At 35.6% G+C, this 17,075-nt stretch overlaps 1 protein-coding gene across 5 annotated transcripts in view; it reads right to left on the bottom strand.

Moving 5' to 3' along the window:
• TBC1D23 (TBC1 domain family member 23) overlaps positions 1-17,075 on the bottom strand; it is a 31,821-nt gene that overhangs the window by 2,656 nt on the left and 12,090 nt on the right. For 3 of the 5 annotated variants that reach the window (XR_005255848.1, XM_038128209.1, XM_038128201.1), the window contains exons 6-18: positions 16,166-16,290; positions 16,009-16,052; positions 14,994-15,097; positions 14,108-14,230; positions 13,063-13,155; positions 10,330-10,500; positions 10,067-10,109; positions 9,197-9,303; positions 8,442-8,584; positions 6,945-6,989; positions 3,822-3,910; positions 928-1,063; positions 229-423 (exon numbers count right to left, since the gene is read on the bottom strand). Coding sequence is in view for 4 of the 5 variants with exons in the window: in XM_038128209.1 (XP_037984137.1) it covers positions 229-423; positions 928-1,063; positions 3,822-3,910; positions 6,945-6,989; positions 8,442-8,584; positions 9,197-9,303; positions 10,067-10,109; positions 10,330-10,500; positions 13,063-13,155; positions 14,108-14,230; positions 14,994-15,097; positions 16,009-16,052; positions 16,166-16,290 (1,418 nt within the window). In the remaining variant the exon portion in view is untranslated. The remainder of the gene's footprint in view (positions 1-228; positions 424-927; positions 1,064-3,821; positions 3,911-6,944; positions 6,990-8,441; positions 8,585-9,196; positions 9,304-10,066; positions 10,110-10,329; positions 10,501-13,062; positions 13,156-14,107; positions 14,231-14,993; positions 15,098-16,008; positions 16,053-16,165; positions 16,291-17,075) is intronic. The other 2 variants (XM_038128225.1, XM_038128217.1) reach the window with 1 other exon arrangement.

The raw sequence follows: 17,075 nt of genomic DNA, 5'->3' as shown, positions 1-17,075 counted from the left end.
TTGCACACATCCCATCCCCAACAACTGTAGTTGCAGTTCCTCTCTTCTGAGTCTCATGAACACCCATAATTTTACTGGCAAATCTTCTTTCCTAGTTCACATCTGATTTATGTATTCCTAAATAAAAACTATTATTTTTGAACTCAATTCTGGGAATTACAGCATACCCCCAATTTCCAGTGTACAGGTATCATGACCATTTACACCTCTTCTACAGAGATGGCTTACCTTTCAACTGCCAGAATTTCTATGCCTGAAGTATTGCTATTTCCATACTTAAAGGTGATCAGTTCCGGGTGTTTCTTCTTGGATGTGATTTTGACTACAGAGTTGAGTGCCTGTCGAGATTGTATGTAAGCCAGTCCCTTTCGTGATGGAATCTCCCTCAAACAGTACATATGAGTTGCTGTTACTAGGAGATGACTTGAAAGAAAAGAAAAATACAAATTCGTTTTGTAAATGAGTTAAATATCAGCTATTTAGAAAGTTAAATTCTATGACTAAACTACATGGAGAGAGCTAGATAATACAGCTACAAATCTAAGAAACAGTTCTAATACTTTCATAATATCAATGAAGAAAGCTCTGCAAAAGACATCAGAATTTCCTTCAGTGCTGTAGCACAGCCATTTCTGAAAACAAACATGGCATCAACCCCACCATTACTGGTGCACAGAGCATGCCAAGTACCTCCAGCCCCTCTCTCCCCCTTCAATTTTTCTTACTACCTTGTTCTTCAAAGCAAAATTTTACACCAGGTTTTATACATAATTACCATTCTATAACACTGCAAATACAGTAACACTTTGTTTGAGTTGGTTTCACACTTTCATTTCCTAGTTTAATATAAAGGCTAAGTTAAGTGACCAACACTCTTTTTAGAACGTATATCAAGATGGATGTTTTCACAGAACTTAATTTCAGTACCTGGGAAACATATGTCCATTTTCTTTTACTTCATTACATGGAAAGTTATACTTCACATCAGGTTTATTTATCCAAGTTTGGATGTTGACGACCTCTTTTCGATCATCGTCTGACATTGAGGAGCTGTCAATTTCATCTGGTTTGAATGGAGGGGGTAAAAACATTACAAAAAAATTCACACCCATCAGCCAACTTTTCAATTCATTTAAACCCACTGTACCTAGACTGGTTCAAAGCAAGAGTACCCAACCATACAGAATTATTGAGACGGAAGAAAGAAAAAGGCACATCTGATATTTCTCTCTTAACTTTCTCTCAACAAACAAGTATTTTTAGGTCAGGGGGTATCTTAGGCTGGTCTGATTTGTCCATGCAGTAAAGTTTCATGGATTTCTTTCATGATGAAAGTCACTTGTCCAGACATTCCTTGAAGCCATATAAACCTTTTGCATTTGAACCACCTATATGTTTTGGCAAGGAGTACCAAAAGCAAGCCAACTACAGTCCAGGAGAGTCTATTCTTGTGGCTTCTAGTTTGTTTTACAAGAAGAAATGAACACCTGTTGATCCTTTTCAAGGCCAGGCATTATTTTTGTGGATCCCTTTTCCTCCCTTAGAATGCCTCTTTCACATAACAAAGCTTCTAACATTCAGCTGTGCCTTTTGTGAAAGTAATATCACATCTTTCCTCACCCTACTTATGCCTCTGAACTTTGTCCCATTCAAACATTGTTTCTGACATCAAGGGCAGAAGACACACAATATTTAATGTGTGGGCGATTCATAGATTTCTGAGCATTTGATTTGCTTTTCTGACTGCTAATGACTGCTTACTTATCATAAACCCACTGCTGCTGGACACAGCCGAATCATTCTACCACCACTGGATCTGAAACTAGAAGTGGTTGGTGGTTTTATAATATCTTTCTTGCATTAAATTCATACTGAATTTCATGTGCCATTTTATTACCCAGTCATGCCAATTAGCAAGACTCAGTCTGTCCTTACTATCTCAGATAACCTTGGACCATTAGCAAAAATTGTTGTCTTTGGCTTCACATCCTTTTTAAGGACATTTAAGAACATATTCCCACCTGAAATTTTCAGCACAGACCTCTGTGAAACACCCAAAACTCCTGCAACTCCTAGTTGCAAAATACTGCTTTCATGTCTAAAGATGGTGATTGTGTTTACATAGTAATTTTGGTGTTATATTAGAAGAAATTAAGCAACCTAGTAATCTAACACAATCAACTATCTTAACTGCATACAAATGACTCCCAGAAATAAATCAGGACAGCTCTTCAAAGAGCCTTTTTCAAAGCCTGTTTCCTAGACTTTGTAAAACTATTTACTTCGATGCAATTCAGAATCTGAAACACACTTTGGGAAACATTTTCACTGAAAAATACATTATGGAATTGAAGCAAATGGAACAATAATCCATCCTCATGTCACAGAATCACAGAATGCCTAAGGACAGAAGGGATCCCTGGAGGTCACCCGGTCCAACCCCCTTGCTCAAGCAGATCCACCTAGAGCAGGCTGCAATAATTACAGCTGACTGCAATTACTTACTACAGAAAAACTCCTAACACTAAAACTTCACAAAACCAATTATTCAGAAACAGGTTCACTTTTTTCATTCTTCTGTATCAAGATCATATATATTTCACTTCATATGTGTTGGCTTTGCTTACTCCAATTGCTCTGATTCTGCTTACTTACCAAGTGTATTAGTGCTTTTAAAAGCAAACATTAAATAGAACTTAGTAAAAAAATATTATTGAAAACATGTTCTAGACAAGCTGTCCTGGAGGAGCTAGTTTTCTGAAACTACCCAGACCTTGCAAAACACTATTATGGATGCTCAAAGAACTGTGCAAACTTAATTACATGGCATTTGGAGAAATATCTTGTTAGTATTAAAGCTTCGGCCTGATAATTTCACTTTGCCCCTTCACAATTTTTATTGCAGATGATGACCAACCTTTTGTCATTAATGTTATTTAAACCTGCGACTCTCATTAATCTTCCTGAACTGCTTCTTTTGTGTATCAAAGATTCTCAGACTAGTTACTTGTTTTTCCAACACATGCCAAACATGCCTTTTGGCCACAGAAGAGTTATTTGTGAGATGATGATTGGGAATGGGCTAAAACTACCAGAGCAAAACCAGGGCAACAGTAGGTTGGAACCATTCTAATGTTAGAACTATTCTCAAAAAAACCTACAAACAAACCTTTATGAAATGTGTGGTGTTCCAGTTTTGCCTGTAGTTTTTCAATGAGATAAAACATTTAAATTAAAACTGCATTTTTTTTTTTCTACAGAAATCTGCATGCATATCAAGAGATGAATCAATTATTAATAGATACAGTGCTAAAAAGCCAAGTTGGATACACTGGAAAGGTGTGCACACATTAGCCATTTAAAATCTAGCTCCAACTATATTTCAGAAATTCAGATCATTACACTAACTGACAATACTAGATATTTAAACTGAGATACATCAGTCAAACTAGGTCTTTTACATTTTGCTTACTGTTGTGAGTAATAAAGGCACAATTGCCAGCTTATACATACAAGATCAGTGTTGAAAAAGATCTTTACTTCAGAACTAACAAGTGAAGACAAAAGATCCCCTAAATCTGCTTATTTCAATTTCCTCCTATTGGCTGTTTGGTGCTTACCATAAATTACTTTTTATTTAATCTGCTCCTATGTATTTGAAGAGGGTCAGTCCTAGGCATTACCATAACATACATGAACAACAATAATAGACAAGCATCATATTGCAAAACAAAGACGTAAGACATACTGTTTGGTTTAGTCCAATTTAATAACTTTGTCTAAATAAGCTAATCTAGGTAAAAGAAGAATTTTCTACTTACCAGTATCATATTCTTCTTCATCTCCGATGCTGAATACTGGCTTCACACCACGGTAAGGCTTTCCTACTCTGTCACTGCTGCTGACATGTCTGTTGGCAATGAAAAGGGCAGGAGAAGGCGTGGGACAGGAAAAGAAAAGTAACTTTCAAACTGATGGTCTGAGTTCCACAGTAACATATTAGCAAAATGTAAACACAGCTGTGCAACAGAGAAGGACAAGAGACTCTCATGAAGCTGCCTGCAAGGAAGAAGTGAGTGACCCATCAAGCAACTTGGTTAGTGAAAGCACTTTGTGAGGCTGACTGTTTTAACAAAGAAAGTGGAAAGAAATGCTGTTTTGTTTTAAAAAAATCCCCATCTTCTGCTCACCTTCTCAAATGGCAACATACATTAGAGATCTGAAAACTGATAACATGCTACTATTCTAGCATGAAACCAAAACATATCTGGACAGTCAGGGCGACTTCACAAGGATCCCAAATTCAGATAAAGCAAAAAACAAAGACTATTAACTAACATGTCTGGCAGTTCATTTTTCTGGTTAATTCCTCAAAAGATAACAAAATACCTCAAGAACTACACAGTGGGGTTATTACAAACCATCAGTAGTCTAAACCCTGACTTCCTGTTCATTATTTCCAGCTTGAGACAAATCTTGAAATATTTGCTCAAACAATTCTTACTGCTACAATCTCAGCACCAGTGTGATACTCATGTGTTGTCAAAAATCACATTTAAATTGTTTCTACAGATCATATCAAATGACACAATCACACATAACTGAGTCTTTATGTGCAACAGTAAGATTGCAAATCCTGAGATATTTTAAATCTCCAGCTCAGAATGCTGCAATTACATAGTCACAGCTGAATTAAAAGCTCTTGCCCTCAACTGTTGAGAATACCTGAAGAATATGAGAAAAACCTGAAAGTTCAGAAAGCAACAATACAGGCAATTTCTGAAAAAAACCAAACAGTTCATCATTTTAGCCTTTAGAACTGGCAACACTTAGCAGTTTTAAAAAACTCAAAACAAAACCAGAAAACCTGCCTGTACCTTTCCTCCAGTTCAATAACCTCCTTCCCCATACTGTGTGTTTATGTTTCCTACCAACTCTAAGCCTTGGTTCCTGTTTTAATTACATTCACAAACTCCAGTTTAAATGTTACTGTAGAACCAAGCTGGACAGAGAACAGGTTTAGTAACATATAAATTAATGCCATTACTTAGGGATACCTGAAAGTAGAATAGTAGAATTGAAAGTCAGAAAAGAAAACAACATTTTCTATGGGTAAAATGTACTAATATAAACAAAATAAGGAAAAGTTTGAAAACCAAACAAACAGAAATGTGGTCTACAATGGCACAAAAAATAACATACATTAACATGCTCATTAGTGTTCAAGACAATAAGCATCAATGACACTGACAATTCAAGAGGGCAGTGCTTCCATATGGAGGCTTTTGTAAATATGCTTTAGTATTACATAACCAATTGAGTAAGAAGCAGCACATTTAAAAAATGTCAAATTGAATTATACAGAGAGGATCTAAGAGCAGATCTCACTGGTGTTTATCAAATTAAGTTAGTCAGGACAAGAGAGCAAACACGAGAGTAAAAAGCTACTTCATAAAAGCCTGGTAACATCTTAAGCTAAAAATTGATTCCCTTTAACCTGTTTACATGGAAGGCCATCATTACATGGTTACAAATTGAATGCAATGTGCTTTGGTGGCAAACCTGCCAAATGAAACATCCTGGTGATAAACACAAAGTAGATATAATTGAATTGATACAGAATAAAAGGCCATTCTAGATTTTTAAGAACTAATTTTAAGAAAATACTCCAGGGATATTAAGTTTGAGCTAATTTATTCTTGCATCGACCCAATGAAAGAAGATGTGCAATAGGAGGGAAAGGAATAAACAAAATCACCAGAGTAAAATCTCAATATATCAAAACTTGTTGGTTACAAATACAGATTCATGCATCTCTGAGTTATCAAAGAGTCGCCATATATAATTTGGTATTTTAAAAACTGCTTACGATATTCTAGAAACAGATCAACAAAATGTGGGGTACAATCCCCATAATCTTAAGTATTTCTAAATTAACAAAACATACTATGTGCTACTGGGCCATTCCCATTGTTCTTCTTCTACAGAACATTACTACTGATTTTTCTCACATGAACAACACCTTTCTGTGATGCTTTTGGGTGACTCCCAGCTCAAGTTATGTACAAATTACTTGAAAGAAAATCGAAAATCCATGAAAACCCACTTTTAAAATTTTCAATAATTCATCCAGCACTAACCTTCATGCATTTCAGTGTAAGTGGGTCAAAACCTACAGAACTCCTGAAGTATAACCAAAGTTCGAAAGTGATTATGTATGAGCTGCTCCTCAATTATCACTAGTAATTTTATAAAAATTCAAGTCACAATTTTTACTTCTGAAATAATTATAAGACACTTATATGTGAGTCAAATGTCAAGGGCCTCCACATTTGCATGAAATGTAGTAGTTATGTGAACCAGATGAGGTAGAATTGCAAAGCATATTTACTTATCAGTTTTCTTTTCCCAGTAATGAGCATGTCTGCTTCTTTCAGCCTGTTCTATCACCAAGTGATAAGATGCATAAAAAATTGAGACTTCCAGACAGAATTCCCATATGGGTTCCCTGTCATATCTAAGTTCTGATGGTATTTTATGAAAAGCTTACTTTTCATAATTATAGTCTTTCTTGTTAAAACCTTAAGCCATAATTTGTTCAGTAATTGTTCCTGGTGTCTTCTACTAGTACAAGTTACTAGTAAAATGTATATAGGGAATGACAGGTTAAAAAAAATCCATAAAAAGCAATAGTAAGGAAGAGAACAGAAATAACAAAGCAGAAACTAAGAGAAGAAAGCACTGCCAATACATTCTTTTTTCTTCCTTTAGTCTCTTGACCAGCACTTGTAAAAAGCAATAGTTTTGATACATTTCAAGAAATTAAATTCACATCAAAATATGCAAGCAATCTTGTCAGTGTAACCAATGCTTACAAACATTGCGATGCCATGCTAAATACAAGAAAGGTGGTTTTAATCAGACTGCTGAATTATCAAGCTTACCGCTCCAGGCTTGCTCTGTCTGGCCAGGAAATATTGAAAGGTATTCTACAGTACATTGGGGCAGAGGACAGAACAAAAGAATTAAAAAAAATGTAAAGGAAAAACCTAGATAAATAGCTGAAATTCTCTATATTGGCAATGTATCTTCTTCAAGGAGGATGCTTGTAAATAAAAACATGGCTTCGTGAAAGCTGGACATGAGGTAAAGAAATATTTGCAAAGAAATCTACCAAAAGATGCATTTTGTATGCTACCTATGGCGTACATGTAAGCATTACTTGACTTCACAGAATGGCCTGGGTTGAAAGGGACTCCAAAGACCATTTAGTTCCACCCCCTGCCTTGCACAGGGATACCTTACACCAGACTTCACAGCTTAAAGCTCCATCCAGCCTGGCCTTGAGCTTTGCCAGGGAAGGAGCAGCCACAGCTTCCCTGGGCAACCTGTGCCAGTGCCTCATCACCCTCCCTGTAAAGAATTTCTTCCTAATATCTAATCTAAATCTAATATCTAATCTAAATCTACCCTCTTTCAGTTTAAATCTTCACATTCATTCAGTTTAATTCCTCACAAAATAAAAGCTACCAAACATTATTTAAGAATTTTTTTGCCTCTAATGGTGAAATAAAATAATAGTATTTTAGAAAAACCTTTTCCAACACAGAAAGAAGGAATGATCTGAAGTACAAGAGTATTTAAAATTACTCTTCATTTGACACATATTTTAAATCCTGCTATCAAAGAAATGTTAGGTTCCTGAGATTCCTGAATACCAATGTCTTGGTATTCAACATACACCTTCAAAGGCTGGAATTTAAAGAACTACAACAAGCATTTCATTTAAAGCTCTGACAGATGAATGCTGTTATTCTTGTATTTAGTTAAGATAATTATTTGGAATGATCACTTCCAAATTTTAAAGTGTTCTTCAGTCTACTTGCACATTCTCATTCCTTGCTGTACCTGAAGACACGAAAACCAAACAAGGGTTGAGTCTGAGTTTGAAAAGCAGCTTCACATAAGGACTTGAAAAAAAAAAAATCAAGATCTTTAAAAGAGGTAAACTCAAATTTGCCAAGATGCAACAGTGAAAAAAACAAAACCAGAACAAAACCAACCAACCAAAAGAACCTATCCAGAATCCCACTGTCATTCATCTATTTCATCAGAGTCAGAATGGGGAGGAACTGAAATAAAAGTGAAATCACTGTTCACTTTCAGACTGAACACAAAATTGACATACTATAAGAAGCAAAATTAAGTGACAAATTCTAGATAAACATTCAAGGCAACAGGGACCCACATTGGCCTTCCAATACTAATGAGCACAGTAGGCTCCCTGGGTCATGATAAAATTGTGAGGAGGGTAGGGGTAGAAAATTAAAAAACTAGATATGGGAGACAACTGTTAGCCCAGTTTTTACACTTACAAACAGCCACATGAAACAAAAAGTCACTTCTCCCAGCTAATGCACTGTGAGATATAAATGACGCACCTGTCCACTGGAGTAGATGTATTTTCAATAAAACTGATAACTTTCTCTTTCACATTCACAGATTTAGTCTTCAAAGCAACTGTCATTTTACTCACTAGGGATTTCACTCCTTTTCCATCACCTGAACCGTTAGGAGAATCACCCTGTAAAAGTAACTCCTCTCAGGATTAATCATATAAAAGTAAGATATTTCAGCTCAATGAATTTATTAAAAAGGAAACAGACTACAAAAGAGTAATTTACTTTTTGGTACTCAGTAGAACCTCAATTACACAACTGAGTATTTCTTTAGGATTCTATCAAATAACAGCAATGATATGTGAGTGAGGAAAATATCATCCCATCAAGCAAGCTTGACCAATTATACATTGCATCTAAACTAAAAGCTAAATTCTACACATCAGCTGTAGAAAAGATACAATTTTGAGCTTTGCCATGAAATTGTATGCTACTTTATAGTAACTTCTTCCCAGAGTAAGAGCCAGGGAAAGAGTTGTCTATTACATGTATTGTGCTGGAGAATGACTACAGCAAGTTCTTACCTGCAAACTCTTCCCCTCAAGAGGATAAAAAATGTTTAGGTCACCTATGACTAGACTGTGATCATAGTTTGAAATTAAGCACACAAGTGAAAACAGTCATGACTTGCAATAATCTATTTTATGGAATAGAATGAGGAATGTGAAGAAAAAAAAACACATGAGACACCTAGGGCTCCCATCCCACTGCAACACTTATACTAAAATTTCACTTACATCAACAGAGCTTATGCTATTTCTTGAGCCTGAGGTACTAGCAATCCAGTGGCCATATCCATTTTCTGGTCCTTCCACATTGATATCTGCTAAGTGTTGTTGGAGGGCTGTTAAAAGGCCATTAAAACATTCAGAATTACACTGGACTTAGTCTGTTGATGAAAATACTGTATACACCCGGGACTAATCAGTAGCAATTTTTTCCCCACGATTCAATAAAATTGATCAATTCAGCAGTCACTATAATAATCCCTGGCTTTTCTTTCAGTAGTACAAAAGCATTAAGTAAATTGAATTATCTAATGATTATCTATCTACCTAATATACTAATTATTTTAGTAACCATTTAGAATACAGCCACAATTAAAAATAAATCACTGCTTTGATCTTGAAGACAGCTCTTACAACACCACACATATTAATTATTAATGCCTCTATTGTATTGTTAATAATGTCATATTGTAGCACAGATCTCTCCACTGTTGTAGAGCCTGATTATTTCCAGCAACATCAACTTATCAGTTATGAACTCCTGATTTAAAAAATCATAACAGCAGTTAATAGTAATTATGAAGTTGCATCTTCATATGAATCTGCAATCTACAGAGGCTAAAACATCAAGAATGACAAGCTGGAAGAAGGAATTTCTCCAATTTCTGCATTAATTTTTCACCACTCAGAAATTCGGGAAAGCCCTAAGAGTTAACCACAAATGTGTAAGTGCACAGTGTTTATTACACAAAACAAAAATCTGACAAATGAGATCTACTTTCTATTAATTTAGATTGTTTTTAGCAAAAGCCTCAAAAATACCAACAGTGTTAAGATATCAGGATTTTTCAAGTCAAATTTCATTATTAATAAGCTTACCCATAAAGCCTCCTTTGGCAATGCTTACGTACTCCTTATTTTTCTGCAACAGAAAAGATAATTCTGATCAGAGCAAAAACCTGTGGAATAAGTCAGGCAAATATGGTAATGAAATGGGTTAGTTTGTTTACTAAAAACTGTTAACTTGAGAAATGTAAAAAACAGTTCAGATTTTAAGGAGAAAATGTTTTGCCATTTACCATCAATGATACATGCAGACACCCTTTACTCCAGCTGTTAAATCAATGGCAATTTAACAGTACCTGTAAGAAATGTGCTAACACCATGTTCATGTACATATCTTCTTCTTCCCTGCCACTTCCCATGAAGCAGAGATGCTCCCCACCAGCTATGGAGCCAGACTCAATAGATTGTTTTTGTGCTTCTAACAGGGATTTTACAGACTGTGCAAATTCTGATGGGTTTTGAAGCATCTGTGGAATGAACAAACAAAAAACACTGTTTGACACCAAGATATTGTAAGATAAGTTGTGAAAGGAGACAAACTTTGAGAATGATTACAATTCCTTGAGCACAAGCAAGGTAACCTCAGCACTGTGCAAGTCACACACACAGAACCTGTCCAAGACCTCTTTACATAAAGAACACTGTGAATGGTCCTTTACTTCCTCACCCCACTTGCTCTCCCCAGGAAAGAAACACAGCTAACATTTGTTAGTTTACATCTGAAGGCATCACGTAATAGTGGAACAAGTCTTTGCTACTCTCATGTAGCATTGATTTGGTAACACAGCAGTGGGACTGGTTTCCATATTTACACATGCTAGGGAACAACACATCCAAACTTTGAAGATTTGAAACCCTTTAAACTACCTAGAATTTCTAGGTGCTAGTAAAGTCTTCCTCTTGTTACCTCCCCACTAAGCTTTTTCTCATTTACTTATCAAGATTTGGGAAAAGAAATTACAATGGAGAGTACAAGGAGGTATCTGTGATTCTTTGTACTCTCCAAAAGCTAAGGCTGGGATACATGAAGGGCTACTATGCACGCAAAAACACGAGTTCCACATGAAAGAGATGGAGAAACAAGGACTTTCGCAAAACAGCTAGATTTGAACCTGTGTTTGTGGGGAAGGTACTTATTTAAACTCATAAGAGAATTTTGATCTGGAACTGGACTGAAGGGGGCAGGGAGGGGCCAGAAGGGATTCTCATAATTTTGTCTGTACAGTGGATCAAATGATGAAGGACAAAGTAAAAAGTACACAACCTAGCCATCAGTAAGTAAGGCTGAATTTTAATTGGGGTCTTCCTAGACATAAAGGCTGCTGCTTTATTACACAGGCCCTAAATCTCACTACTTCCTCTAACTATAAATGAGATGGATTCCAAAGGGCTTTCTCTCCCCATTGTCTCTCCTTACAATAATTTTTGCATACTTTGCACATAGAGGAATATAAAATGCACTGAAATTCCATTAATGACTTTTCATCATAAAGGTTTTTCCCTATAATATTTTCCTAGCATTGACTTTTAAAAACAAGGATGAACCTGGTGACGTCCATCCACCATGGTTCATGAAAGACCATTAATTCCAATATACAATTTAAATACCTATGAACCGATCACATCTAGTTTTCATGGACTACTTTTTCATATACTATCAGCTATTTGTACTACTTAATAATTTTAAATGCTTATTTCTACTACACTGAATATGACATTCAATTAAGACTAGCAAAACACCCACAAAGGACAGAGAAAGTTTTTTCCTAAACAATTTTTGATCCAGGTTAAAAACCACACTATCAAAGAACCATTTAGGTTGGAAAAGACCCTTGTCATTGACTCCAACCACAAACCTCACACTGCCAACTCTCTCCATTGTTAAGCCACATCCCCAAGTGCCGTGTCTACAAGTAACAAATACCTCCAGGGATGCCCCTTCCCTGGGCAGCCTGTTCCAATGCCTGACAATCCTTTTGGGGAAGAAATTTTTCCTAATATCCAACCTAAACTTCCCCTGGTGCAACATGAAACCACTTCCTCTTGTCCTATAACTCATTACCTGAGAGAAGAAACTGACACCCATCTTGCTACAACCTCCTTCAGATAGTTATAGAAAGCACTAAGGTTGCCCTTCAGCCTCCTTTTCCCTTCTGTGCAATTATATTTAATATTATATTTACAAATGTGCATATAATACCAAATAATGCATCATTTTAATTAGAGAGGTAAAGATATTAGATGCAGGATTGACCTTAACTAAGGTATAAAAGTCTTTTATGACTTTCATATTTCCAAATAAATCATTCCATACAGCTTCCACAGACTGCTTACAGTAAAACAGTTGAGGGCTAATCCAGAAATGATGAATACACTGCTGAAATGGAAGTGATTTGGAGGGGGAAAGAAGGACAGAGAAAAATATGACTGAACATTCAACTAGGAATTCATAATCAAATAGAAAGTACAAAATCTTAATTAAAGTTATTAATTCATAGCATATCTCAGTGCCAAAATCAATGCACTTTCTCTTTCATATTGCACACCAAAAATTTTAAAGAAGCAACCAAATCCTTTTCAAGATATATGCCCTGTAAAAGCAGACTGTAATGAGACTGGCTGTGGCTAAAAAAAAAAAAAAAAAAAAAAAGAGAGAGAGACAAAAAAAGTGCTCTTTTTAAAAAGTAATTACACCTTTCACTGGAAATCAGGATGCTAAAAAGAGATTTCTCCTCCAAGCAATGTATAGTCTTTAGTTTGTATGGGTTCCCATTCCTAACCAAAGAACAGGAAGTCTGGAATCCCAAATTCTAATGTCATTAAGGACTAAACTTCTCAGTAAAATGATGGTTCTACCATCTCCTTTAGAGAAGCTAATTTTTAAAGTCTTATCATCACATAGTTAGACCCTGCAGTCCACAGACGGAAGCCTAAATGAAGAATACTTCATTTTTCAAGGCAGGCATTTCTTTCCCCTTCTATCTCAGTTAGGATTCAAATACCAGTAAAGAAACAAAAAGCATACAAACCAAATCTGAGTCTAAATGAAATGCTGTTGATAAATGCCCAGCATTGTATTGCTCTGCAGGACGACAATCCACTACAAAGAATCTCACTCCTTCCTGAAAGAGAAATTTTTAAACTTCAAAATTGCATAATTATTGGCAGAATTCAATTACATTGTAATACTAATTCAAATACTACAGGAACTGCTCAGAGGGGCTAAGAGCTATAAAAAAAAATCTTACTTCATTTGATTTATCTGAACTTTGTCTACAGCTACCAGACCACCGGTAGTATTCTAGTATCAGCTTTCCATTAATACATCAGCTTGTGCATGGGAAAGTATCATCCAAGTGCAATTATATAATTTGTACTGAGAGGAAACATAGTGGGTATGAGACAATCCAAGAGTCCACTACTAATGAGCACAACACATAAGGATGGGTTTCTGTCCCATCAACTTGGACAGCATCTAAACAGATGCTTAACTTTATTTGGATGAGTAAAAAACCCAAACTATGCATGACAAAACTGGGGTTTGGAAACTGCAACAAGAAGTCAGTAGCCAGTAAGAAACACTGCAATCTAACTACATTATGATCCATATATGGGTCTTAAATATTTCTAGTGAAGTCCCTGCATCTACATCTCCAATTAACTTCTACTGAAACAAGTTCAGTCAATATTCTTTTTTTCATTTAAACCTTTCCTTGACAAAAGACAGATATTCCTTAACAGTGTTCTTCTCAAAGGTACTGAGTAGTGAGTTTTAAATTTTCCTCTATAGCAGCTTCATTTGGAAAGGAATTCAAATTAGTGAGATGCTACTTTCAGCTCACACTCCTCAAATTCAAATCAGCTGTCTTAAGCTCCCCTATGCTCCTTGCTACAGCACAAATGCATTGAAGACAACAGGTCATTTACAAGGGAGAAAACTTCAAGACAAAAATATTTTTCCTGAAATAGCAAACACTCATTTGTGCATTTGTTAGCATTTCAAACTAGTGGTTAGTGATTGATTCTTTCCTTTTTCTATAAAACTCAGGGGAAAGGTTAATTCAGTATACTGACTCCTTGTTGTTGATTTGCTTGCAGAATCTCAGACACAGAAACTGCTAGACAGAGAGCCTGGCTCAAGTCTGTGTCATCATCTTTGAGGCCCAACAAGCCGCTGCCAAAAAGACTGTGGTTGTCCTAATAAAGCAAAAAAAAAAAAAAAAAAAAAGTGAAGCCATTATCTTTATGTGTGAAAGTTTAAAATAAAACTATATCCGTCGCAAACATCAAGTTCCACACAAGTTCCTGTCCACATAGTAATGAAACTTTTGATCAACTGAAATTCCTTCTGAAAGGTCTGCACTTCCATTAGAAACATGCTTGTTCACCACTTTGACCGTGCCAACATGATGCAGTGCCTCTGGTGTTTGTTTTTCAATTGTTTGTTTTGTTTTTTCCCCACAAGAAAACCTCCCATATCTGTCTACACACATCAGAGGAAGTACATACAATCTGAGGGCAATGGCTATCAAATACTTTTATTTCATTCATTCACTAAGTCAGATATCATGACTAAGGAAGAGCTGCAAAAACAGCACAGGTGATAATAGATTTATCTATAGTAAGACTTTTTTCCTCTTTGTTATTGCAAATACAGCTAGCACTGCTGTGCAGTGTACTACAATGCAATTGTGTCAATATGAAGTTTAGCTTCATCAGTTCTTACAAGAGCCTCATTTGGAAAATAAGGTTATCAGTCATGAAGTGAGAATATTGCAAGGAAGCTTCTCTCATGTATCAGTTAACCTTATCTTATAAAGATCCTAACAGTAAATATCACCAGAGTAAAAACATGAAGAAATGTTTAAAAAAAGATATTGCAATGAAATATTCAAAATTACTGTCAGCAAGAGCTTAAACACTAGCCAAAAATAAGAGAATTTCAAAATTACTTTATTACCTTCCTAAAAGAAGCTGGAGTTTTGCTACAGTAATATTGTGCCAAAGAGAAGAGATCTTCTATATCCTCTAAATCGAGATTGGCTGGTGATGTTTCTAAGAATTCTGAGACAGACAAACAACATAAATGCAACACTTTTTCAGACACAGAAATCAAACCACACAGATCATAAAAGAACTTCTTTTTAATAAGGTATAACAATCTAGTGTACTGACTAAACATGAATATTGATCCACTCTCCAGATGAAAAGTGAAGATACAGGAAATACTCCTTATCCATAGAAAACTTCTACTTCTTGCTAGATGTTCGAACCTTCTATGCAAATTATTTTTTACCACATTCTTACTCCTGTAAGAAGCAAGAGCTTTCAGCTAAAGTTTGAGCTTTCAGTTCTAAGTCAGCTACTTTTCTAAAGAGCTTTTACCATGAGAATCCTTTAAAATGAGTACTTAATCAGTAGCACTGTTCTCTGCCCAGGATAACCCAAGGGTGTAGTTCTGCAGTATATGGCAAAGACAAAAAATTTCAAGCACTCTCATTTTGAACTACTAGAGATTATTAATTACGTTGTATTATGTGTGTTAAAAAAATATAAAGGCAAGAGTTATTTAAATTTTTCACTGTAATTTAATGCATTTTCTAAAAAACCAATAAATTAGGCTCAAATCAAGTGTGCATGAAGACAATCCAGAAAATGCAACAAATACAGTAGATTTAAATAAGGATTTGACAGCTGTTGCTTTGGGCTTAGAAAGACCAGTTTCTGGTCATTGTTTCCAGTACTTCAAACTGAAGTACAGAACTAGGTGTGGGAGCACTAAAAGGAATAAGGAAAGAAGGTCAAGGACAGGACAGCTAAAGTAAGAAAGAATTAGTGTGGTGAAGGGATTAAAAAATGAGAAAAAACACATGGAAATTAACAATCTAGCTCTTTAGCAACAAAAAACAGTAATAAATGGGGATTAAACTATATAGTAAATATTTCACTAGCAGCTATGTAAGAGAAGTACTTACTTATCATTTCTTCTTTATCTGATTCTTGTGCTAAGATAACGTCTCTGAAAACAGTAAAGTCACAGGCATAGATTAAGTCAGTAAAACCAAAATGAAACCAACCTGGATTAAAACAGTGTCAGCAAAGAATGTCCCCAAGAATTAACTATACACTTACTTCGCATTGACAAGGATGATCAACATTAAGAAATAAATAAAGAATGGATCTGCTTGTTGTAGATATCCATCCCATATTGCCTGAGTGACTTCAGCTGAACAGTAGTATGAGAAGAGGCTTCCAAGCTAAAAATTTGGAAAATAATGTGAGAAAAAGCAATTACCAGGAACAATCTTATCAGGAATGCATTTTTAACAGAGACACAAGGTATCTAAAAGAAAATAAACCAAACAAAATTATGATAAAGCCAACATCTGCACAATGCACTGAAGGGCGGTTCTAACCTCTAAACCAACTTTTATGGAAACTGTGCACAACACTATCTTTGGATAAATATGACTATTGTGAAGGGAAAGTTGGCTTTACACTGCCAGTCTTGCAAATTCAACCACAGATAACACAATCAAGCTGGAGTACTGTTTAGCTCACAGCCACTGCTAAATACCAATTATACCAACAAGACAATCATAAGAGAATATATTTATTCAAACAGCATAGCAATTAGCGCTTTGAAAGGATCCTGCAAACATAATTATTTTTATTTTCCACAGCAGAATTGGGCTAATTGAACATGGTTGCACACTAGTTTGACAACATCACTTACTTAGCATTACATTATGATGCTTTATGACTGAGTAATTAAACATTTGCAAGCATCAGAAAATTTTCATTACCATTTAAGAAACTCTTTGCCTGTTCCCATGCTCCCACTTGAAAATATATCCTCTCTGATATACAAAGTTCAAAGCTGATAAAAGGTAGGAACTTCTTAATATAGATGCCAGATTTACAATCACACTTAACTCAAATGCATACTACTTGACTTCACTGGGTCTTACTGTACTTGCTGATGCACACAAATTCCACATACTTTCACAAATGTATCAATACAGCTATAGCTTTCAAAAGC

Source organism: Motacilla alba, chromosome 1, assembly GCF_015832195.1.
Source record: "Motacilla alba alba isolate MOTALB_02 chromosome 1, Motacilla_alba_V1.0_pri, whole genome shotgun sequence".
Lineage (NCBI taxonomy): Eukaryota > Metazoa > Chordata > Aves > Passeriformes > Motacillidae > Motacilla > Motacilla alba.
The sequence above is the reverse complement of the archived record's forward strand: the minus strand, read 5'-3'. Positions and strand labels throughout refer to the sequence as shown.